The 25,645-nt window shown below is 44.9% G+C and overlaps 1 protein-coding gene across 1 annotated transcript in view; it reads left to right on the top strand.

Moving 5' to 3' along the window:
* Window positions 1–25,645, top strand: part of COL19A1 (collagen type XIX alpha 1 chain) — a 1,728,692-nt gene that overhangs the window by 749,138 nt on the left and 953,909 nt on the right. Inside the window, exon 17 of the mRNA XM_069726653.1 lies at window positions 755–799. Within this exon, the coding sequence (XP_069582754.1) occupies window positions 755–799 (45 nt within the window). The remainder of the gene's footprint in view (window positions 1–754; window positions 800–25,645) is intronic.

Below are 25,645 nucleotides of genomic sequence, written 5' to 3'. Positions count from 1 at the left end.
AGAGTGCGGCAGACGAGACGACGGCCGTTTCGCGCTGCACAAGAGCGCTTCTACGGGTCCCGTAGAAGCGCTCTTGTGCAGCGCGAAACGGCCGTCGTCTCGTCTGCCGCACTCTTCCTGGCTAATTTCCTTTCCCCCGTGCCGTGAAGATGTTTCACTTGTTGTTGGAATAAACACTTTGAACTGCAGTCGGTGAGTGCATTTGCAATCCTTTCTTACTATGTTGGATTTACACAGACTTTTTTCATGCAAATAGCACCTCCCTCTCTTTCCCAGACTGCTAGATCAAAACAAATGAGCCTATTGTAAGTTTCTCTGTGTGTGGGACGTTGTGCTGCTCTGGTTTTCTTTTGTATTTCTTTAGGTTAATTTTAGCATTTAGTGAATCTAGCATAAAAAGCCAAACAAAAAAAAAAGTGTGGGACTGCACTTTTTTTGCAATTTCACAGTTTTTGGAATTTTTTTCCCGTTTTCTAGTATGTGACATGGTAAACCAATTGTGTCATTCAAAAGTACAACTCGTCCCACAAAAAAATAAGCCCTCACATGGCCATATTGATGGAAGAATAAAAAAAAGTTATTGCTCTGGGAAGGAGGGGAGCAAAAAGCAAAAACGCAGAACTGAAAAAAGCAGGGGATTGGGGTTAAAATATAATTTACAATACTGTTAAATTATCCCACAGCACTGTTTTTCTTAGCTTTGTTTAAAGTTCTTAAACTTACTATTTTGTGTTCTAACACCCAATATACATAGGGAACTTCAGGCCCTGAAGGTCCACCTGGAAAAGAGGGACAAAGAGTAAGTTAATCTTATATATGCATTACTGAATAATTTTATTGTAATGTAATTATATTTTTATTTAAATGGGTTAGCCACTTTAGATAAGAAGTTAACTGCAGAGTACTACTGTTCTCTAAATGGCAGTTGATGAAAGGTGGTGTGATCTGACTTTTCTACTAGCATCTTCCAATTAATAAACAGTTTTCCCATGTTCATTGCTTTTTTTCAATTTGAGGAGACTGGTGTCTACTCAAAACCCTCTATCAACCACCATTTTTAAGAACAGGAGAGTTGTCCAGTTAGGGAACAAAGTAAGTTACCAAGATCATGTCCTCAACACATCTGTTAAAATGTAAGCAAAATGGCCAGCCGCTTTAAGTGTATATGTTATAAAAGTTTTGAGTGTAATCATTTACAATAAATTGTACTCTTTTTTAATATTTTTCCTTCTGGATATTTTTTAAGTATAGTGTTTCCCTTCCTCATCCTTACAGTAAAAGAATACTAACATGTATTCCCAAATGTAGAATCCAGTGTACAAAAAGCTAGCATAATCTAGATTTGTTTTACGTGGCTGAATTAGGAGCTTCAGCTCTGCTTTTTTACTGTATTACCGAGCAATGATCCTTCTAACCACCAATGGATGAGTTGGAAATCCTATCTAAACCAAAAGTTAATATTTGCAAGTTTCATTCTCTAACAGCTGGTCAGACCTATCGTTATTTTTAATGTGGATGTCCATAATTGCTAGCCACATGATAACATTTCTCAGAAGCTCCTTGCCTCTTCTATAGTTTCCCCGATAGTTGTTATTTTCCAGAAGATGAAAGCAGAGTGGGCAGTCCAGGCGCAGGAGGAAGACTAGAGGAATTAGCACAGTAGCAAGCACTCGTACCAAGTCAAGTCATAGCAGTCATTGCTTTAAATATCAATTCTTAGTCCAATGTCTAAGAGCAGTGGTTATCATTCTGCAAGCTCTACTCCTATGGATTCAATATAACAAAAACATGTTTGTATGATATCTGCTTTGGTGACTTCACTTCCTGTCTTGGCTTTTCTCTCCAAACAGTGCTACACACTCGTTGCAGGCAAAGCTGTTTTACAACAATAATTTTGTTCCCTCTGAGATCTCTAGTTCTGTCCATTCTGAGAGCTTGAGAGTTAACTTTTGTTCTTGTTTTCTTCTTTCTGTGTGGCCTGGACTGAGCTGCAAGCTAATTAAGGTCCTGAAATTTTACCAGTTAAAGTTTGACTAGGTAGATTGAACTCCTGTGTGCCTTGCTTGCATTCCCATGTACTTATTCTCGATTTTGATATTGACTTGTTTAGTGACTATTATTCTGCCTTAAAATTTTGTTCCATTATTTTTATCAGCTTGCACCACCAGGCAGCAACTGACTCCGTGAACCCCAACTTAATGACCCATGTTATAGTTCAGATACTTGCACAAGTGTTGTAAGGTGAAGGTTCGGGCAACCCTTGGGATCTGTTAAGCAGTGTCTTGTGTTAAGTCTATTCTTGTGACCATTTTAACAGTTGGCCCATTAGCAATACCACATTACATATTGGAGGCTTAATTGCTGATATTTGTCTGCCTTGCTCAGCTGTTCCAGTTAAGAAGCCAAGCAGTGCACTGGGAGACAACCAATGTACTGGGAAACAAGTAGCTGCTTCTTCATTGTATGCAATTTGTACACAGTTCACATTTCCACCATGTGCTTTGAATGGGTTGCTACCATGTATGCTCAAGCTAATTGCAAAGACATACTGTTAGGAGTCGAGTTTCCTCTGCTGCACAGGGGGAATCTCGATCCGTGTCTGCTGCGGTCTCCCATTCGGTATCGGCCGCAGTTGGTTCTGCTCAGCGGAGACGTCGCTCCCAGCGTCTCGCTGGGGCTGATTCGGTGCATAGGGTCACTACTGCCTTTTCTGGCTTTCCTATGGTACCCTGCACTGATCTGCGGCGAGCGAGCCTCTCTGGGACTAAGTCCTTGTTTACTCACACTGAGCATGCCCAGGGCAGGGTCTCCCATTGGAGGTCGAGGGCCACATGTTCAGTCACATGCTCAGGTGCTGCAGTACATTCCATTGGTCCTTCTGGAAGGTCCTGAAAGGGCAAAACATGCTCAGGTACTGCAGCACTTTCCATTGGTCCTTCTGGAAGGTCCTGAAAGGGCAAAAACTTCAGTAGCAGCTTCCTGTGCTGCAACTATATAAACTGCGCATGACCACACGGCCATGCGCTAGTATCGTCTTTTGCTATATGCTTTGCGCCAATGTGGTCATGTGTTTGTATGTGTTCAGGGACCCGGCTGAAATAAGCCCCTAGAATGCTGGCACCTCCGGCGAGGAGATTGTGTATAAATGTGTTCAGGGACCCGGCTGAAATAAGCCCCTAGAATGCTGGCTCCTCCGGCGAGGGGATTGAGTATGCATGCATGAACACTCACTGCTCACATCTGGGTAGTTGGCCTGTGCCTCTGTGAAAGTCTAACAGGGCACAGAGCTCACCTCTCGCGGTTACTCTGTGAAGCTAACAGAGTTAGTATATACCGCCATATAGAGCCGCCATTATTTAGCAGCAGGTACTTTCCTGCACGGTGGATCCCGGGTTGCGAACGCACCAATTCCTTTTAATAAACAATATATTTGGTGCGTTCCGCCAACCCTAACAGTATACTAGCGCCAGGATCTGGCTAAGTAATGGCGGATGAACAGCGATTGCAGGGGTACATCCAGCTGCTGGAGGGCCGGTTGGCGTCTCTTGAGCGTGCAACCTCGGCGGTGGATGTTACCGCAATAGCTGTTCAGGCGTGGCTGCAGCAGCTTTACCCACTGCCACCTCTGTTCCGACCCTATCTCACCTTCCTTTGCCTGAGAGATACTCTGGGGACAGTAAGTCCTGTAGGGGTTTCGTGAGCCAATGTGGTATACACCTCGAGCTTCTGGCTGCACGTTTCCCTACTGAGCGTGCAAAGGTGGGATTCATAATCTCTCTCCTGTCGGACAGAGCGTTGGAATGGGCTACGCCACTGTGGGAGCGCAACGATCATGTGGTGCGGAGTGTTCCTAGGTTTCTGGACACTCTGAAACAGGTCTTTTTAGGACCTCAAGTCACCCATGATACAGCGCTCCAACTGCTGGCTTTGACTCAGGGTTCAACCATGGTCAGCCATTTTGCTGTTCACTTCCGGACATTAGCGTCTGAGTTGGAATGGCCAGATAAAACCCTCATTCCCGTATTTTGGAGGGGGCTGGCTGACCATGTGAAGGACGCTTTGGCCACTAGGGAGATTCCCGCCACACTGGAGGAGCTCATAGCCGTATCTACTCGTATTGACCTCCGTTTTAACGAGCAGAGGTTGGAGCGAGCCCAGTGTAGGCAGAGGTTTCGGCTGGCTCCCACCTTCGCCAAACCTTTGGAATCTCCAGTCCAGGCATCCGAGTCACATGAGGCCTTAGAGGTGACACGAGCGGGATCCAAGTCTCAGTCTGCCCGTGCACATAAGGTCCGTCATGTTTGCCAGCAGTCAGGACTCCTTGCCTCCAAGGGTCCTCAGCGGTCGGGGAAACGTCAGCGTCTAGTGGCAGTTGGAGGAGGTACACTAGACACGGCGACGTTTGCCTCAAAGTTGTCCTTCAAGGGGACAATTACCATAGGCCCATCCACTCTAATGGTCGAGCTATGCGTGGATTCTGGGGCAGAGGGTAACTTTATGTCTTCCGCTTTTGCCCAGCGTCACGCAATACCCTTGGTGATGCTCGCCAAGACGGTAACCGTTCGAGTGGTAAATGGGTCAACACTACCTTCACAGATTACCCACCAAACCATTCCTTTCACGCTATCTGTGTCTCCATCACATCAGGAGATAATCTCCCTATTAGTCATTCCTGAGGGAATTGATGAGGTCCTGTTGGGGATACCATGGCTTCGCTACCATTCTCCTCATATTGAGTGGTCCTCTGGGAGAATTTTGGGTTGGAGTAAATCTTGCGAGGGTAGATGTCTGTGGGAGTGCGTTCAGGTTGCTACTACACAGGTACCCGCAGATCTTTCCTCTCTCCCCAAGCACTATTGGCCCTATGCAGACGTGTTCTCCAAAAGAGCTGCGGAGACCCTTCCGCATCACCGCCCCTCTGACTGTCCTATTGACCTCTTGCCTGGTGCTGAGCCTCCCCGGGGTCGAGTCTATCCGTTATCTCTCCCGGAGACGGAGGCAATGTCCCAGTACATCCAGGAGAATCTGGCAAGAGGATTCATTAGGAAGTCAGTGTCACCGGCAGGGGCAGGGTTCTTCTTCGTACAGAAGAAGACTGGAGACTTACGTCCATGCATAGACTACAGGGGTCTTAACGCCATCACCGTGAAGAACAAGTACCCACTACCCCTGATATCTGAGCTGTTTGATAGGGTACGGGGAGCGAGGGTATTTACAAAGTTAGATCTGCGGGGTGCTTACAACCTGATTCGCATCCGTGAGGGGGATGAATGGAAGACGGCTTTTAACACCAGGGATGGGCACTATGAATATCTGGTGATGCCCTTCGGGCTCTGTAATGCCCCAGCCGTTTTCCAAGACTTTGTGAACGACATCTTCCGGGATATGCTCACCACCTCGGTCGTAGTCTATCTGGATGATATTCTCATCTTCTCTCCAGATATTGACTCCCATCGGAGAGATGTTCGCAAAGTCTTCGACCTCTTACGGGCAAACTCCCTCTACGCCAAGTTGGAAAAGTGTGTGTTTGAGCAGGAGTCCTTGCCTTTCCTTGGTTATATCATCTCTGCCCAGGGTTTGGCTATGGATCCTGCTAAGCTACAGGCTGTAATGGACTGGCAAGAACCCCATTCTCTTAAAGCGGTGCAGCGCTTTATGGGGTTCATTAATTACTATCGCCAGTTCATTCCACACTTCTCAACTTTGGTAGCTCCCTTGGTTGCCCTCACCAAGAAGGGAGCAAATCCCAAGTTATGGTCAGAGGAGGTCTCCAAAGCCTTTCTCTCGATCAAGTCACACTTCGCTAGCGCTCCCATCCTACATCGCCCCGATGTTGATCAGCTATTTATCTTGAAGGTGGATGCTTCATCCGTTGGTGCTGGAGCAGTCCTTTTCCAAAAGGATGCTCAAGGTCGGAAGCATCCTTGCTTCTTCTCCAAGACCTTCACACCAGCGGAGAGGAATTATTCCATCGGGGACAGGGAGTTACTGGCCATGAAGTTGGCTTTTTCGGAGTGGAGACATCTCTTGGAGGGAGCTCGCTTTCCCTTCCAAGTCTTCACTGACCACAAGAACTTGGTGTATCTGCAAACAGCCCAGCGGCTGAATTCTCGCCAGGCTAGATGGTCCCTGTTCTTCTCCCGGTTCCATTTTACTCTCCATTTCCTCTCCGGGGAGAAGAACGTTCGTGCTGACGCTCTCTCCCGCTCCGTGGTGTCATCGGAGGAGGAGGAGGAGCCTCGGCTTATTGTCCCTTCTGAGAGTCTGTGAACTGTAGCTCCGGTTTCACTAGAGTCTGTGCCCCCGGGCAAGACTTTCGTACCAGCTAACTTGCGACTGGAGGTTCTCTCTTGGGCTCACTCCTCCAGAGTGGGTGGGCATTTTGGGACCAAGAGAACATCTGAGCTTCTGGGGAGAACATACTGGTGGCCGCATATGGCCCGAGATGTCAAGGACTATATTCAGGCGTGCGTTTCTTGCGCCCAGAATCGGTCTCCTCAGCAACGGCCTGCTGGGTTGCTTTACCCTCTACCGGTGGCAGACAGGCCCTGGGAGATGGTCGGGATGGACTTTGTGGTGGGTCTACCCAAGTCGCGTGGCTGCTCCATTATTTGGGTTGTCACCGACCATTTCTCCAAGATGGTGCATTTGGTGCCGCTTCCTCGGTTACCCTCAGCACGGGCCTTGGCGGTGTTGTTCATTAAACACGTTTTCCGTTTGCATGGTATGCCTGATAAGATTGTCAGCAATCGGGGTCCCCAGTTCGTATCTCGGTTTTGGAGAGAGCTCTGCCGTTTACTCAGCATAGAGTTAAACCTCTCCTCTGCATACCATCCCGAGACGAATGGGTTGGTGGAGAGAACCAACCAGACTCTGGTGACATATTTGCGACATTTCGTCTCTGCTAGGCAGGATGACTGGGCATTTTTGCTACCTTGGGCGGAATTTGCCCTGAACAACGCCGTAGCCGATTCCACTGGTCAAACTCCTTTTCTCCTTAATTACGGCCAGCATCCGTGTGTCCCTGTGCCCATGCCCGTGTCATCCACCGATTCTAGGGTGGCAGACTGGGCGGTGGAGGCACGTGACATCTGGGACCGCACACAGGATGCCATCCGGGCCACCAAGGAGAGAATGAGGGTTTCGGCTGATACACACCGGCGCCCCGCTCCGGTCTTTGCTCCTGGCGACTTAGTGTGGCTCTCCGCCCGTAACATCAGGCTGCGAGTTGAGTCCACTAAGTTTGCTCCTCGCTACATTGGCCCGTATAAGGTTCTGGAACAGGTCAACCCTGTGGTCTACCGTTTGGCTATTCCTCCATGCCTTGGTATCACCGATACTTTCCACGTTTCCCTCTTAAAGCCCGTTCATTTGTCCCGGTTTTCCGAGTCATCTGCTGGGACATCGTGTTCATCCACGGATGAGTTTGAGGTGAATGCTATTGTGGGGTGCAAAGTGTTACGTGGCAAGAAATTTTATCTGGTGGACTGGAAGGGTCACGGCCCAGAGGATAGAACCTGGGAGCCTGTGGAGCACATTCGGGCTCCGCTGCTTATCGCAGCTTTTGAGCGTAGTGAGGCTCAAGGAGGGGGGGGCCCTAGGAGGGGGGGGTAATGTTAGGAGTCGAGTTTCCTCTGCTGCACAGGGGGAATCTCGATCCGTGTCTGCTGCGGTCTCCCATTCGGTATCGGCCGCAGTTGGTTCTGCTCAGCGGAGACGTCGCTCCCAGCGTCTCGCTGGGGCTGATTCGGTGCATAGGGTCACTACTGCCTTTTCTGGCTTTCCTATGGTACCCTGCACTGATCTGCGGCGAGCGAGCCTCTCTGGGACTAAGTCCTTGTTTACTCACACTGAGCATGCCCAGGGCAGGGTCTCCCATTGGAGGTCGAGGGCCACATGTTCAGTCACATGCTCAGGTGCTGCAGTACATTCCATTGGTCCTTCTGGAAGGTCCTGAAAGGGCAAAACATGCTCAGGTACTGCAGCACTTTCCATTGGTCCTTCTGGAAGGTCCTGAAAGGGCAAAAACTTCAGTAGCAGCTTCCTGTGCTGCAACTATATAAACTGCGCATGACCGCACGGCCATGCGCTAGTATCGTCTTTTGCTATATGCTTTGCGCCAATGTGGTCATGTGTTTGTATGTGTTCAGGGACCCGGCTGAAATAAGCCCCTAGAATGCTGGCACCTCCGGCGAGGAGATTGTGTATAAATGTGTTCAGGGACCCGGCTGAAATAAGCCCCTAGAATGCTGGCTCCTCCGGCGAGGAGATTGAGTATGCATGCATGAACACTCACTGCTCACATCTGGGTAGTTGGCCTGTGCCTCTGTGAAAGTCTAACAGGGCACAGAGCTCACCTCTCGCGGTTACTCTGTGAAGCTAACAGAGTTAGTATATACCGCCAAATAGAGCCGCCATTATTTAGCAGCAGGTACTTTCCTGCACGGTGGATCCCGGGTTGCGAACGCACCAATTCCTTTTAATAAACAATATATTTGGTGCGTTCCGCCAACCCTAACAGTATACTAGCGCCAGGATCTGGCTAAGTAATGGCGGATGAACAGCGATTGCAGGGGTACATCCAGCTGCTGGAGGGCCGGTTGGCGTCTCTTGAGCGTGCAACCTCGGCGGTGGATGTTACCGCAATAGCTGTTCAGGCGTGGCTGCAGCAGCTTTACCCACTGCCACCTCTGTTCCGACCCTATCTCACCTTCCTTTGCCTGAGAGATACTCTGGGGACAGTAAGTCCTGTAGGGGTTTCGTGAGCCAATGTGGTATACACCTCGAGCTTCTGGCTGCACGTTTCCCTACTGAGCGTGCAAAGGTGGGATTCATAATCTCTCTCCTGTCGGACAGAGCGTTGGAATGGGCTACGCCGCTGTGGGAGCGCAACGATCATGTGGTGCGGAGTGTTCCTAGGTTTCTGGACACTCTGAAACAGGTCTTTTTAGGACCTCAAGTCACCCATGATACAGCGCTCCAACTGCTGGCTTTGACTCAGGGTTCAACCATGGTCAGCCATTTTGCTGTTCACTTCCGGACATTAGCGTCTGAGTTGGAATGGCCAGATAAAACCCTCATTCCCGTATTTTGGAGGGGGCTGGCTGACCATGTGAAGGACGCTTTGGCCACTAGGGAGATTCCCGCCACACTGGAGGAGCTCATAGCCGTATCTACTCGTATTGACCTCCGTTTTAACGAGCGGAGGTTGGAGCGAGCCCAGTGTAGGCAGAGGTTTCGGCTGGCTCCCACCTTCGCCAAACCTTTGGAATCTCCAGTCCAGGCATCCGAGTCACATGAGGCCTTAGAGGTGACACGAGCGGGATCCAAGTCTCAGTCTGCCCGTGCACATAAGGTCCGTCATGTTTGCCAGCAGTCAGGACTCCTTGCCTCCAAGGGTCCTCAGCGGTCGGGGAAACGTCAGCGTCTAGTGGCAGTTGGAGGAGGTACACTAGACACGGCGACGTTTGCCTCAAAGTTGTCCTTCAAGGGGACAATTACCATAGGCCCATCCACTCTAATGGTCGAGCTATGCGTGGATTCTGGGGCAGAGGGTAACTTTATGTCTTCCGCTTTTGCCCAGCGTCACGCAATACCCTTGGTGATGCTCGCCAAGACGGTAACCGTTCGAGTGGTAAATGGGTCAACACTACCTTCACAGATTACCCACCAAACCATTCCTTTCACGCTATCTGTGTCTCCATCACATCAGGAGATAATCTCCCTATTAGTCATTCCTGAGGGAATTGATGAGGTCCTGTTGGGGATACCATGGCTTCGCTACCATTCTCCTCATATTGAGTGGTCCTCTGGGAGAATTTTGGGTTGGAGTAAATCTTGCGAGGGTAGATGTCTGTGGGAGTGCGTTCAGGTTGCTACTACACAGGTACCCGCAGATCTTTCCTCTCTCCCCAAGCACTATTGGCCCTATGCAGACGTGTTCTCCAAAAGAGCTGCGGAGACCCTTCCGCATCACCGCCCCTCTGACTGTCCTATTGACCTCTTGCCTGGTGCTGAGCCTCCCCGGGGTCGAGTCTATCCGCTATCTCTCCCGGAGACGGAGGCAATGTCCCAGTACATCCAGGAGAATCTGGCAAGAGGATTCATTAGGAAGTCAGTGTCACCGGCAGGGGCAGGGTTCTTCTTCGTACAGAAGAAGACTGGAGACTTACGTCCATGCATAGACTACAGGGGTCTTAACGCCATCACCGTGAAGAACAAGTACCCACTACCCCTGATATCTGAGCTGTTTGATAGGGTACGGGGAGCGAGGGTATTTACAAAGTTAGATCTGCGGGGTGCTTACAACCTGATTCGCATCCGTGAGGGGGATGAATGGAAGACGGCTTTTAACACCAGGGATGGGCACTATGAATATCTGGTGATGCCCTTCGGGCTCTGTAATGCCCCAGCCGTTTTCCAAGACTTTGTGAACGACATCTTCCGGGATATGCTCACCACCTCGGTCGTAGTCTATCTGGATGATATTCTCATCTTCTCTCCAGATATTGACTCCCATCGGAGAGATGTTCGCAAAGTCTTCGACCTCTTACGGGCAAACTCCCTCTACGCCAAGTTGGAGAAGTGTGTGTTTGAGCAGGAGTCCTTGCCTTTCCTTGGTTATATCATCTCTGCCCAGGGTTTGGCTATGGATCCTGCTAAGCTACAGGCTGTAATGGACTGGCAAGAACCCCATTCTCTTAAAGCGGTGCAGCGCTTTATGGGGTTCATTAATTACTATCGCCAGTTCATTCCACACTTCTCAACTTTGGTAGCTCCCTTGGTTGCCCTCACCAAGAAGGGAGCAAATCCCAAGTTATGGTCAGAGGAGGTCTCCAAAGCCTTTCTCTCGATCAAGTCACACTTCGCTAGCGCTCCCATCCTACATCGCCCCGATGTTGATCAGCTATTTATCTTGAAGGTGGATGCCTCATCCGTTGGTGCTGGAGCAGTCCTTTTCCAAAAGGATGCTCAAGGTCGGAAGCATCCTTGCTTCTTCTCCAAGACCTTCACACCAGCGGAGAGGAATTATTCCATCGGGGACAGGGAGTTACTGGCCATGAAGTTGGCTTTTTCGGAGTGGAGACATCTCTTGGAGGGAGCTCGCTTTCCCTTCCAAGTCTTCACTGACCACAAGAACTTGGTGTATCTGCAAACAGCCCAGCGGCTGAATTCTCGCCAGGCTAGATGGTCCCTGTTCTTCTCCCGGTTCCATTTTACTCTCCATTTCCTCTCCGGGGAGAAGAACGTTCGTGCTGACGCTCTCTCCCGCTCCGTGGTGTCATCGGAGGAGGAGGAGGAGCCTCGGCTTATTGTCCCTTCTGAGAGCCTGTGAACTGTAGCTCCGGTTTCGCTAGAGTCTGTGCCCCCGGGCAAGACTTTCGTACCAGCTAACTTGCGACTGGAGGTTCTCTCTTGGGCTCACTCCTCCAGAGTGGGTGGGCATTTTGGGACCAAGAGAACATCTGAGCTTCTGGGGAGAACATACTGGTGGCCGCATATGGCCCGAGATGTCAAGGACTATATTCAGGCGTGCGTTTCTTGCGCCCAGAATCGGTCTCCTCAGCAACGGCCTGCTGGGTTGCTTTACCCTCTACCGGTGGCAGACAGGCCCTGGGAGATGGTCGGGATGGACTTTGTGGTGGGTCTACCCAAGTCGCGTGGCTGCTCCATTATTTGGGTTGTCACCGACCATTTCTCCAAGATGGTGCATTTGGTGCCGCTTCCTCGGTTACCCTCAGCACGGGCCTTGGCGGTGTTGTTCATTAAACACGTTTTCCGTTTGCATGGTATGCCTGATAAGATTGTCAGCAATCGGGGTCCCCAGTTCGTATCTCGGTTTTGGAGAGAGCTCTGCCGTTTACTCAGCATAGAGTTAAACCTCTCCTCTGCATACCATCCCGAGACGAATGGGTTGGTGGAGAGAACCAACCAGACTCTGGTGACATATTTGCGACATTTCGTCTCTGCTAGGCAGGATGACTGGGCATTTTTGCTACCTTGGGCGGAATTTGCCCTGAACAACGCCGTAGCCGATTCCACTGGTCAAACTCCTTTTCTCCTTAATTACGGCCAGCATCCGTGTGTCCCTGTGCCCATGCCCGTGTCATCCACCGATTCTAGGGTGGCAGACTGGGCGGTGGAGACACGTGACATCTGGGACCGCACACAGGATGCCATCCGGGCCACCAAGGAGAGAATGAGGGTTTCGGCTGATACACACCGGCGCCCCGCTCCGGTCTTTGCTCCTGGCGACTTAGTGTGGCTCTCCGCCCGTAACATCAGGCTGCGAGTTGAGTCCACTAAGTTTGCTCCTCGCTACATTGGCCCGTATAAGGTTCTGGAACAGGTCAACCCTGTGGTCTACCGTTTGGCTATTCCTCCATGCCTTGGTATCACCGATACTTTCCACGTTTCCCTCTTAAAGCCCGTTCATTTGTCCCGGTTTTCCGAGTCATCTGCTGGGACATCGGGTTCATCCACGGATGAGTTTGAGGTGAATGCTATTGTGGGGTGCAAAGTGTTACGTGGCAAGAAATTTTATCTGGTGGACTGGAAGGGTCACGGCCCAGAGGATAGAACCTGGGAGCCTGTGGAGCACATTCGGGCTCCGCTGCTTATCGCAGCTTTTGAGCGTAGTGAGGCTCAAGGAGGGGGGGGCCCTAGGAGGGGGGGGTAATGTTAGGAGTCGAGTTTCCTCTGCTGCACAGGGGGAATCTCGATCCGTGTCTGCTGCGGTCTCCCATTCGGTATCGGCCGCAGTGGGTTCTGCTCAGCGGAGACGTCGCTCCCAGCGTCTCGCTGGGGCTGATTCGGTGCATAGGGTCACTACTGCCTTTTCTGGCTTTCCTATGGTACCCTGCACTGATCTGCGGCGAGCGAGCCTCTCTGGGACTAAGTCCTTGTTTACTCACACTGAGCATGCCCAGGGCAGGGTCTCCCATTGGAGGTCGAGGGCCACATGTTCAGTCACATGCTCAGGTGCTGCAGTACATTCCATTGGTCCTTCTGGAAGGTCCTGAAAGGGCAAAACATGCTCAGGTACTGCAGCACTTTCCATTGGTCCTTCTGGAAGGTCCTGAAAGGGCAAAAACTTCAGTAGCAGCTTCCTGTGCTGCAACTATATAAACTGCGCATGACCGCACGGCCATGCGCTAGTATCGTCTTTTGCTATATGCTTTGCGCCAATGTGGTCATGTGTTTGTATGTGTTCAGGGACCCGGCTGAAATAAGCCCCTAGAATGCTGGCACCTCCGGCGAGGAGATTGTGTATAAATGTGTTCAGGGACCCGGCTGAAATAAGCCCCTAGAATGCTGGCTCCTCCGGCGAGTAGATTGAGTATGCATGCATGACCACTCACTGCTCACATCTGGCTAGTTGGCCTGTGCCTCTGTGAAAGTCTAACAGGGCACAGAGCTCACCTCTCGCGGTTACTCTGTGAAGCTAACAGAGTTAGTATATACCGCCATATAGATCCGCCATTATTTAGCAGCAGGTACTTTCCTGCACGGTGGATCCCGGGTTGCGAACGCACCAATTCCTTTTAATAAACAATATATTTGGTGCGTTCCGCCAACCCTAACACATACTGATAGGGAATTTAGATTGTGAGCCTCATCGGGGACAGTGATGATAATGTGTGCAAACTGTAAAGCGCTGTGGAATATGTTAGTGCTATATAAAAATAAAAAAATAAAGATTATCATTATTATTATTATAATTCACTAGAACTGCTAATGAATGGGTCCCTGGGCAACCATGTATCAACATATTTGGATCATCATTTTAGTTTGGGGGGGGATGAAATGTAGAACTTATCTGTCTGCTTTCCTCTAGCTCTTCCCTCCATATACAACCACTCAGCTCTCTAATAAAATTTTGCAAGCAGGAACTGACATCAGTAATGAGAAAATGTGTCTTAACTGAACACAGATTTTACAGCTTTCACCATTGAATAGAGTTTGAAAGATCAATTCAAGAGGAGAAAAAAAAAATCAGATCTCCTTAACGAGATATATTACAAAGTTTCTTATTTTTAAATGTACTAACAATTGATGAAAAAAAACATGGAAACAGTTACTCTTTAAGCTTTCCAAGCCGCTTATATACGGATCATACTTGAAATTGAAATAATGAACACTATGCACTTGCCTAACTGCTAGTGAATTTAATTTTAAAATTGCCCATTGAATTTTTAATGAGAAATCACAAAATCTTTCAAAGAAAATCCTGCATGTTTTTTAAAATAGCGACAGAACATTTTCAGAGAATTAGCTGCAAAGCACTTATTATTAACAAGGTTCATCTGCTGAAACATAATACATCAATGTGTGTAATGTCAAGGTTTTTTGTAACCAAAATTCATGAGTGGGCATTGCATATTATATTACAATGCACCTAGCGCTTACAAATGTCCTTGCTCTTTGGTACACAATCACTGCGGTAATACAATAAAGCAAATGTTGAAGACTGACTATTCTGGGTGGAATTGTATTCAATTGCAATTGTAGCTTTTACTTTCCACCAACTGGATGTGATTAATTGGATTAAAATGATTGAATAGCTGCAGCAAATGTAAAATGCTTTTACAATATCATAATGGTCTTCATGCCAATATGATTACTCGATCTGAAAAATAACAGCCTTGATTAAAGATTAAGGTTTTCGGGGTATACATTTATAGTAGTATAAAATGCTTTGTTCCTATAAGAATTTTCTTCTGTTCAAAATGGAAAATGATTTACCTATGATTAATCAAATAATCAATTACTTTGAAATAAAAAGTTGAGAGAATAGTCAAAGAAAAAAAAAATTACCTGAAATGCGTTATTCCTTAATAATTCAGTGGATTTATTATATAGAAGTTGATATTGTTACATATTTAATTAAGCAAGATGTTTATTATATTGGTCCTATTGATATGACTGGTTACAGCTGAAAGTACCATATTCTGTTTTGTGTTCCATTATGTCAACTATTTACAATCAGTAATGTAATATGTAATAAGAAAATAGCACAAATGATAGATATAACTAGATAATAATAGCACAGCACCTGTAATATAGAGTCATTTAGTGCATCTATGGCAGTGCCGTACAGGGCACAAAAATGTGTGATACTGGGGCAAAATTGCCTTAGGCCAGCAATTAAATTTAAGTGAAATTAAAAAAGTGAAGGGAAGGAATAAACATTACAGACTCACTAGAATTCCTTTCACATGGCTCTTGAACAGATTATACGACAGTAAGTATTTCTTATATTAGATTACTAAATAGCCCGGTATGAATATTGTACTACTGCTATAGCACTTACCAAAGAAGCTGGAGCAGGCACTCGGACACCTGGATCGCTCCCGATAATCAGGTGTCCGGTGCCGCAGCTGCATGTGTCGCGGCTGTTTGACAGTCACAACACACAGGCTCTTCATGCCTATGTTCACTCATGTCTACCTTCTAAACATAAGAATCGCGTAAGTGCGTTAAGTACAGACAGTGAATAAGTAGGGACATCCAGGAGCTCTAGAATCTATAAAATGGCAACTGAAAGTTTGGATGATTTTGTAACTGTGGCTTTCCTTTTAGTAGAAATCAAACTCCAGTTGGAGAGTTTTCCATCTTGATGAATCGCAGCTTTAGTCTGTGTCTATCGCATATACATTAGATGCATATAGATTTAATCTGTCAGTTCCAGCAAGACTAGCTGTCTAACTAATTTATATGGGAGAATCCCAACTTTCTCCCAAACAGAGGCTTGGTGATAAAAATATCAGCCAACTTCTGGCACCATCTCACTCTTCCTACTGAGAACACATGCTTACTGAGTTAAATGGAGCTGATTTTTTTGGAATATGTCTAGTTCAGCTAAATTGTATGGTCATCTTAAGACTCATTTCACACAGGTACTTTGACATATTTGACATCTCTACTACAAAGCCTGGGATGCTCTCAGAGAAAGAGAGGAGCTCCTAAATTCCTATGTAGGTTGGCAAGTCTTCCACAGTCCACAAAAAGCTGCTAGATAGGAGTTCCTCAACCAAATTAATTCTGTCATTTAACACATAATAGAGGCTGCAGAGAAAACTGTTACTAACAGCTCTGTACTGAGTAGTGTTGAGCGATACCGTCCGATATTTGAAAGTATCGGTATCGGATGGTATTGGCCGATATCCGAAAAATATCGAATATCGCCGATACCGATATCCGATACCAATACAAGTCAATGGGACACAAATATCGGAAGGTATCCTCTATGGTTCCCAGGGTCTGAAGGAGAGGAAACTCTCCTTCAGGCCCTGGGGATCCATATTCATGTGTAAAATAAAGAATACAAATAAAAAATATTGATATACTTACCCTCGGACGCGCCCTGGTTGTCACCGCTGCAACCACCATGATTCCCTTCCTAAGAATGAGCGCGTTAAGGACCTTCGATGATGTTGCGGCTTGTGATTGGTCGCGTGAGCGTCATGTGACCGACATGAGATGTTGTTAATAGGTAGAAGATCATGCATAGTGTTTCCCAGGCCTAAGGTTCACTGCTCTATTCCAATAGGATAGTGACTCCCACTGTAATTCATCAGCAGTGGTCCAACCTCACTACATTGTTTTTCTTTAGCAAAAGAAGTACCAGAAGATTTACTGCATTTTTTTTTTAGAAATAGGAGTCAATAAATTAGTTCTAGTAGAAAGCACTTTGAAAATTGTCAAAATTTTTCTGCAATGCAAAGTTGTGTGGAAATTTTGCAACTTTTGGCATTTTCATGGCAGTTTCTGGTAGCTTCGCCAAAATGGACAGAGCTGTGAAGAAGCCGGGGCAGTGCAGGGCTTGCGACACCCCCCTGTTAAAGTAATCAAAAGTATTCAAAAGTGGCTGCATCTCTTATACTAGAAAAGTTACTCATGTCCATGCATGGAGCAAAGTTTTTGTCGAGGCTCACAGCACTGATAAGGTGACTGAATTTATTAAGTGACGTGCCCTTCTTTATGAATTTGGCGCATCTTATTCCAACGTGCCCCTCGTTAAGACTGACATATGATGTCTAATGAATAGAGACCAAAGTGTCCAAATTGTTTAAAGTAGATTGTGGCGAGGAGCCTGAAAAATGAATGTGATCTGCATAAGGGTCATGTCCTACGTCTGAAAATTTCCTTCTCCCTGTCAAGAACTTACATAATGTAAAACAAGTAACAATTCTTGTGAGAACACAGTCTGAAGAAAGTGAGCACTAAACTATTAGTTACTGTGTGTTGCAAACCAATTATTGAACATACAGAGGAAAAACAAATCCTGAATTTTACAGATGCTTTCTTTAGAAATATTAACATAGGTTTCCAACTGTGAAAAGGAAACAAGCAAGATGTGGGCTGTAAAAGTGTCATCTTGCATATCGTTTAAAAAGTGTTGAAATCATAAAGGAATTTCAAATTAAATATATTTTTTGCTTTATTCAAAATCTCTGAGATGTTGCTATAACAACCAATCAAAAGGACTGAAAAGCCACTACTTCGAGCACTAGAAATAGAAAAAAATCCTGCATTTGAAATTCTAGTATTTCATTTTATAAAAAATTATACAAATAAAGAAATATTACCATTAGAACAATAAGAAAATACTAAAACTTATTCTATGCCTGCAGAGTTGGTATGTATTCGATTTCTTAAATGGTAGCTTCAAATTAATCAGCTCATATACTTTAAATTACCATCTGTGGTCTGATGAGCCATTATAGCTTCCAGTTTTGTAACACAGCTCATTACAATACAATTAAATAATTTCATCTTTCGTAATATGAATTTTTCTTGTCTGCTATGTAGTATGTGTATTAACATGGAGCACGCATTAGGGTTTCCACTAGCTACTTGTTTCATCTTGACCTTTGGTAATTTTAACAGCAATAGAGGAGAAAAACAAACAAACCATAGAATATAAAATATGGCTTTAATTCTAAAAGCAGCAGTAAGGGTATGTTCACCCTACTTTTTTTCTGTGGATTTGGAACAGATTCTGATACTCAAAAACTGTTTGTATAAGCTTCCTATTCATTTTAGCAGGAAAATCTGTCAATAGTGCACATGGTGGTGTTTTTTCCACATTTTTTAATATGTGAAAAGACTTTACTATAGAATGAATTGGAGCAGGCAGAATGCCCCAAACACAAAAACGAGCAAAAAAATGTACAAACATAGTTTATTTAATGTGAATTTTTTAACCAGAAGAATCCACATAAAAATGTGTTGTGTGAATATACCCTAAATGGCGTGATTATATGACAGAATAATAGAGCTGCTGAATAGTTACTAAAGGCCATGGAGATTGTTAAATATGGATGAGGATAAGTGATATCTATATGCAGGGAAGAGTTCTTTGGGGTAAAAAGCATTATTTTGTTCTTTCATGGGAGCGGAAGAGAAACTTGATAAGGCTTGAGACATATATCCTATATTTGTGAAAACCAATGTTTTTTACCCTACATTGCAAATGGATTGGATCAGTGTTCAACCAAGTAAATTATACATTGAGTAAAACTTTCATAGTATTCTTTTTCAAGTATCTATCTTAATGACTTTTAAAGTGATCGGCTGTGTAGTCTTCGAATTCACACCACTTGTAGTAAAGAAACATTTTTGTCTCTAAACAATTAATATTTTTACCTGCAGCAAAAGAAACTGCCTGTTTCTTTGAGGTGACATAAGCATAAGTAGCTGCAGTCCTCACAGTTCTACAAAGTAATTTGTATAGTCTTTTTATATAATTTTCCAACATGATCATAACTAGAGATGATCGAGTTTGTTGGGAAAACGTTTGTCAATCTCGAACGTAGCACATTCGGATTTGGAATCGGTTTCACAAGCATTTTTACTAAAGGTCGACAAAATTCGGTTACAGTTCGGTAAATCATCGCTTTTCCACTAATGCTTTTGTTATTACTTTGGCTAGGATAGTGGTGCTGTATGATGAGTGGAGGGGACAGGGGGACGTGTTTGCTGAGGGGAGGGGGTGTAGAGAGTTTAGAGGAGCGGCACACTATTTTTTCCCCTTAACTTTATGGCTGCCGTCACACTAGCAGCATTTGGTCAGTATTTTACATCAGTATTTGTAAGCCGAAACCAGGAGTGGGTGATAAATGCAGAAGTGGTGCATATGTTTCTATTATACTTTTCCTCTAATTGTTCCACTCCTGGTTTTGGCTTACAGATACTGATGTAAAATACTGACCAAATACTGATAGTGTGACACCTGCCTATGTGTGTTGATTCCAGCAGCCAATCAGGGCACAGAAACCATCCACAACATTCAGACACATTGGCTTGTGCCATTATTTGCCAAAGTCATATGTCCCGCTCCATATAAAAATATTAGGAGTGGACATTTTTTGTCACAATTTTGTCTCTTTAGCAACATAGAGAGGCCACTTCTGGTGCAGCTACTGGATAGTAAAGTTATTTTGGCGGTTGATTGTCAGTCAGCTAGTTCATATACATAGGATTCTGTGGCTGTGAAATGGACCTTTAGCAGACCAATCATTTTTGCTTAGTGTGTGACATCAGGGCACATTTCAGCATATAACTCTTTTGTGCTGCCAATATTGTGCTTGAGTCAGGAGTCCACATGTTAAAATCTAGATTGTTTGTTTTAATAGCGTGCAAAGCAGGGAACAGTTCAGTATCTATTTTTTTTGCTCATATTTTTGCTCCATCCATGAGTCCACATGTAAAAATCTAAATAGCTAGGTCTAATACCATGCTCCAGAGGGCAGAGGACATTTCAGTTTCTAATAATTTTTTACTCATAGTTTTACTGTGTCCATGAGTCCACATTTGAGAATCTAATTGTTTGTGCTAATACTGTGGTCCTGTAACAAAGACACATTTGTGCCAAAAAATATTTTGGGCTGGCAATATTTAGGAGTAAACAGGAGTCCACATTTGTACCAAATATGCCACATCCATGAGTAAGGACCTTAGTCCAAAGTGGAAGCTCCCAACACAGTGTGACAATGTCAGAGAACAGACTGGAGCCTATGTAGCCCAAACAAAGTTTAAAACTTACTTCTTACAAAAAGTATAAATTTTACTGAACACATTTAAAAATTGTAATAACCACGTAAAGATAACTTGAAAATGACAGTAATCAGTATCAGGAGAATGGCGAAGACACAAAATATGTGACAGCACAAACAGTCAGTTAGCAATAAATGATATTAAAGAGAATGCATATATATCTTTATTTGCCATAATAGTCCAATATAAATCACAGTGGATTGCAAAAAACTAATTACCAAGCGTGGTTGGGGGTGCTATCAGAACACTGTAAATTCATCATATGTGATGTCCAAAGCATCTGAATATATATTTTGGGGGTAAAAAATCTAATGTACAATTGTACCTGAATGCAAAGATAGATGCCAAGAAGAGTCACATAGTGAAGATGAAAGTGAATACATGTGTTGCTGAGTCATAGCAGTGTACCGTGGGCAGAGGCTGCTAAGGGAACACATAGCAGTACAATTAAATGCATTATTGCTCACCCATAATGTGGAGAAGTTGCCTGTATGTGCTTGTGAAAATATTAATGGCTTGTGCTAATACCGTGGTCCTGAAACATGGCCAAATTTCTTTATATAAATTTTTAGTGCTACTATTTTTTTCCAGCCAGTAGTCCACATTTTAGAATCTAAATTGTTTATACTAATAGCATGCTATAGAAAGCAGTCTACATTTTAGTATAATAAATCATTTGTGCTAATTATGTGGTTCAGCCAGCAGGCCATTTTAGCATGCGACTGGGCTTGGAACAGCATTTTTTGCTTAACCCTCCGTCACATACAACTGATCTGACAGGCGCTTCTCTTTTACTTTCATTTCTCCTTCCTCACCAGATTGTGAGGAAACCCCCTCCCTCCAGGTAGTCTCCTGTCTCTTGAAGGTCTGTGAAACCTGATATCACAGTTGGATTTCAGAGCTTCAGGGGAGAGGATATAGCTGCACAGATCTCTCAGGCTCATTGTATGTGAATACGTCACATTCAGTAAGGTTGGTATTTTATGTTTTTATTCATCACAATAGTTTATTTAGCTTGTTTTATGAATGTATAGCACAAAATGTGAGGATATTTCATAGAAATAAGGGAGATTTTATAAAAGAAAGTGTGCTGCTCAGGCATATACAGTAGTTCCCTAACATATTCCTTCTCTTGCTTCAGATTATCTGCTGAAATGGAGAGGAAAATGTACAATTTATCCAAACAACTTGATGTTGAGGAAGTAACAAACATGCTGTTAGATGATAGAGACCTCACACTGAATGAGGATTTAGGAGAGGAAAGTGAGATTGATTCTCATGATGAGGTGGAAGAATGTGTCCTGGATTCTGAAACAGAGCAAGATGGTGACAGTGGTGAGGATGAAGAAGTTGGATCATATTATATTGGAAAACATAAAAATACTAAATGGAACAAGAAGCCATTCCAGAAAAAACGTAGGGAACCTTTAAACATTATTACTCACCTTCCTGCAGTAATAGGAACTGCATGTAATGCAAAAACTGCAGTTGAATGCTGGAACAGTGTATTTACAGATGACATTCTGGACTCTATTGTCACATATACCAACCAATATATAGACATTATAAAGGACAAGTACATCTGCAACAGAACCATCAAGCCCACAGATGAAATAGAACTGCGTGCTTTTTTTGGATTACTGTACCTTGCAGGAGCTTATAGGGCAAATAGACAAAGTTTGGAGGAACTTTGGGGTAAAGATGGGGATGGAGTTGAAAAATTTAGCCTTGTTATGTCCATAAACAGATTCAAGATTCTAATTCGTTGCCTTCGGTTTGACGACAGAACTACCCGAACCGAACGCAAAACACATGACCGACTTGCACCAATTCGTGATATATTTCAAAGATTTGTTGTAAACTGTAAACAAAGTTATTACCCTGGAGAGAATCTCACTATTGACGAAATGCTCCCTGGTTTTCGTGGTAGATGTGCCTTTCGTCAATATATTCCATCAAAGCCAAACAAATATGGAATAAAAATTTATGCCCTTGTTGATGCCAGTAAGACCTACACTTACAACCTGGAAGTTTATGCAGGAAAACAACCAGAAGGTCCTTACTGTGTGAGCAACAAACCCATTGATGTTGTAAAAAGACTGGCTGAACCCTTATTTGGATCGGGTCGCAATATTACAGCTGACAATTGGTTTACAAGTTGTGATCTGATTGATTATCTGAAAATTCAGAAGCTGTCATATGTGGGAACTGTAAGAAAAAACAAAAGGGAATTGCCGCCACAGTTTGTAAGTGTGAAAGAGAGACAACAGTACAGCAGTATGTTTGCATTCCATAATGGAAAGGCTTTAGTTTCCTATGTACCACATGCCAAAAAAATCGTACTTCTTCTATCAACACTTCATGATGATGCTGCCATCGATCCTGGGACTGGGGCAGAAAAAAAAACGGAGATAATTACATTTTACAATGCCACCAAAGGGGGTGTGGATACAGCAGATCAGATGTGCTCCACTTTCAACGTCAGCAGAAACATCAAACGCTGGCCAATGGTCATATTTTTTGCTATGTTGAATTTGGGTGGTATAAATTCACAAGTAATTTATCTTGAAAACAAGCTTGAACCACTCCGTAGACGATTGTATCTGAAAAAATTGGCCCATGAACTAGTACTTGGAGAGCTACGCAGGAGAAGCGTGAAAACAATCGGTATCCCCTCTCGCCTTCAAGTTCAGCTCAAAAGGTTCCGCCCAGAAGATGATGGTGAAAAGTCACCATCTGCACCACCTCACAAAAGAAGGAGATGCACCACCTGCCAAACGGAAAGCGGAACCAGAAGGCTTTCAAATTATGAATGTCTCAAATGTCATAAAGCAATTTGCCTGACACATGCAAAAATGGTGTGTAATTCTTGCTATTTGCTCTGCAAGTGTGACTTTTCTGGGGAAACCTCAGCATCTACTTCTGATTGAATATGTTTTTAATAGTACTTAAGGTACCTTAAAATTAAGTTTGTGTTCAAAAATTTTCTTTGTACATTTTTTTGAGAGAGTCGAACTGGGGACTATTTGGCGGGAGTTTTGAAAAGTTTGTATTTCATAGTTATTAGTTTTATGTTAAGTAAATGTTTTTTTTTGCAACTGATTATGTGTAGTCTCTTTTATTACATCCCTATGAAGGTCACTGATCACTTTTAGAGCACTGAAATTGCAAACATTAGATATTATGGGTATTTTTCCAGCAGGCGCCTGACAGGCACATTGTATGTGAACTCGTTAGTCCGAATATTGTATGTGACGGAGGGTTAAACATTGATCAGTTTCAAGTGGTTGAGCCACAGATATAGACCTGGTGGTCTGAGAGCCCTGCCAAATTGAGGCAAGACACATGAAGGAAACTCAACTTGGAGTCCAAACATTTCCAAAAATTTTATATAGCGCTAATAGTACCACACAGTGTCATACAGACATTATCAATTTCCCAAGAGTACAAATAGTATAATGGGGCTCTGACACCCCTGCCATTACAGGCAGCCAGTTAGATGGAGACACAATTTGTAGTCTCCACATTTCATAAAAATTTTAGCAACTTCAGAAGTAGTAGCAACAGCAGGCACAGAAGCCACGACAAAGGTGTGACAGACTGCAATAACACAAGATCAATGCAGCACACTAAAAATGACACCATTGCCTGGTCTGCGACTAGGGTGCAAATAGTCAACACTATTTCTAACCCTAAGAATATGAGCATCATGTTGAAGATGAGTGCCTTCTTGCTGCACTAAGTGTTGGATGCTTCCAGGAGGTCAAAGTATTTGGTGTGTTAGTGGCACAGTAACACTCAAGCTTGCTTCCTTTGTCCCCTCCCGCCAACCACAGACAACAGAGAGGGGATCAATATACTCTTCATCTCCTGACTGTTGTGTGTCCATCACCTCTTGCTGTTCATCCTCCTCCATTTGTTCCTCGGTTCCTACACCTTTACTAACAGTTTGTCTGGTACCATGAGCCCCCCTCGGTTATTGTACTCCACCCTCTCAGTGCGATGAAAGTCCAGAGCTTTCAGATATTATTTTTATCCCTTCCGCATTCTCCTCTGCTTTATCCTCTTCCTCTGCGACCACCACCTCCTCCTGAAGACTATCCAAAAATGCACCAGCATGTAGATGAGCTGAAGAATAATGCTGATGACTGCATCATCAGTGCTAACCATCTTAGTAGCCATTTGAAAACTGTGGAGAAGGTTGCAAAGGTCCTTCACTTGTGCCCACTCTGCAAGCGTGATTTGCACCACATCTGTACTGCACTGGCCCAGGCTATGCAAAAGGGAATACTGCACCAGGGCTCATCGATGCTGCAACAGTAGCTGCAACATGTGCAGAGTGCAATTCCACCATGTTGGAATATCGCAAATCAAATGGGTAGACCAGTAGGCCTAAAGAACTCTGCAGCGATGCAAGTTGATGACTGCATCAGAAGTGAGCACACATCATCCATGGTTTCTGAAGCAATGCATCAAGTCTGGGATAGTGGTGGAAAAATTGCTGTACCACCAGGTTGAGGGCGTGAGCCATACAAGTCACGTGTGTGAGGTTGCCCCGGCATAGGGTTGCCATCACATTTGCATCGTTATCACACAAGCCCTTCCCTGCCTCCAGGTTCAGTGGAGACAGCCATTGCTCTAACATGGCCGGGATAGCTGTCCACAACTCCTGAGCTGTGTAATTGTGATCTTTAGGTTGTATTAATTTTAACACTGCCTGATTGTGGTGAGCCATGGCTGTGCAGTACGGAGGTGGGGGGATTCTGTCTGGACTGCTGGAATGTGTGCCTGATTAAGGGAGAAGTTGAGGGTGCAGGTGGAGGCCCTAGGGGAGATGGAGGAGCCAGAAGCAGTGAAGGAAATGTTATATAGTGAAGTTTGTCCTTTAAGCCTTGGGGATTCCAAGATTTGCTGTCTAGCAACACCTTGATGTCTAGTGTTTTAGTTCACTATCCCTTGGTGTATTGTGGTTTAGTTCTGCATCCCCCATTGTGTAGTGGTTTAGTTCTCCATCCCCTGGTGTGTAGTGGTTTAGTTCTCCATCCCCTGGTGTGTAGTGATTCAGTTATCCAAAACTAGGTGTTTAGTAGTTTAGTCCTTCAACCCCTGTTGTCTAGTAGTTTAGTTCTCCATCTTATGGTGTGTACTGTAGTTGTTTAGCTCTCCACCCCAAGTGCCCTGCAAGCCTTTGGAATTCCAAAACTTGCGGAGTAGCCCGTTCCCCACCTCTCCCGCAGCCACCAGAGTCACCCAGTGCTCAGTCAGTGAGATGTAAAGCTCCTGCCCAAGTTTGCTCGTGCATGTGTCAGTGGTGAATTACAACCTGGCAGACATAGATTTTTTTGTGGGAACGGGTGATGTAATCTGCAACATGCTGGTGTACTGCAGGCACAGCTTTTTTAGAGAAGTAATTGCAACTGGGCAACTGTTACTGGGGGAATGCTATAGCCATCAGTTTTGGGATAACATCTGAATCCACCAGTCAGAAAGCTTGCATTTCTGTGGCCAATAGAATGGATTGGCCAACAAATTTGTCAAGGATTTCATCCCATTATCACAGAGATCACAGGCTGGGAGTCACGCA

Source organism: Ranitomeya imitator, chromosome 5, assembly GCF_032444005.1.
Source record: "Ranitomeya imitator isolate aRanImi1 chromosome 5, aRanImi1.pri, whole genome shotgun sequence".
Classification (NCBI taxonomy): domain Eukaryota; kingdom Metazoa; phylum Chordata; class Amphibia; order Anura; family Dendrobatidae; genus Ranitomeya; species Ranitomeya imitator.
Note: the sequence above shows the minus strand (reverse complement) of the source record. Positions and strands in the feature narration are given on the sequence as shown.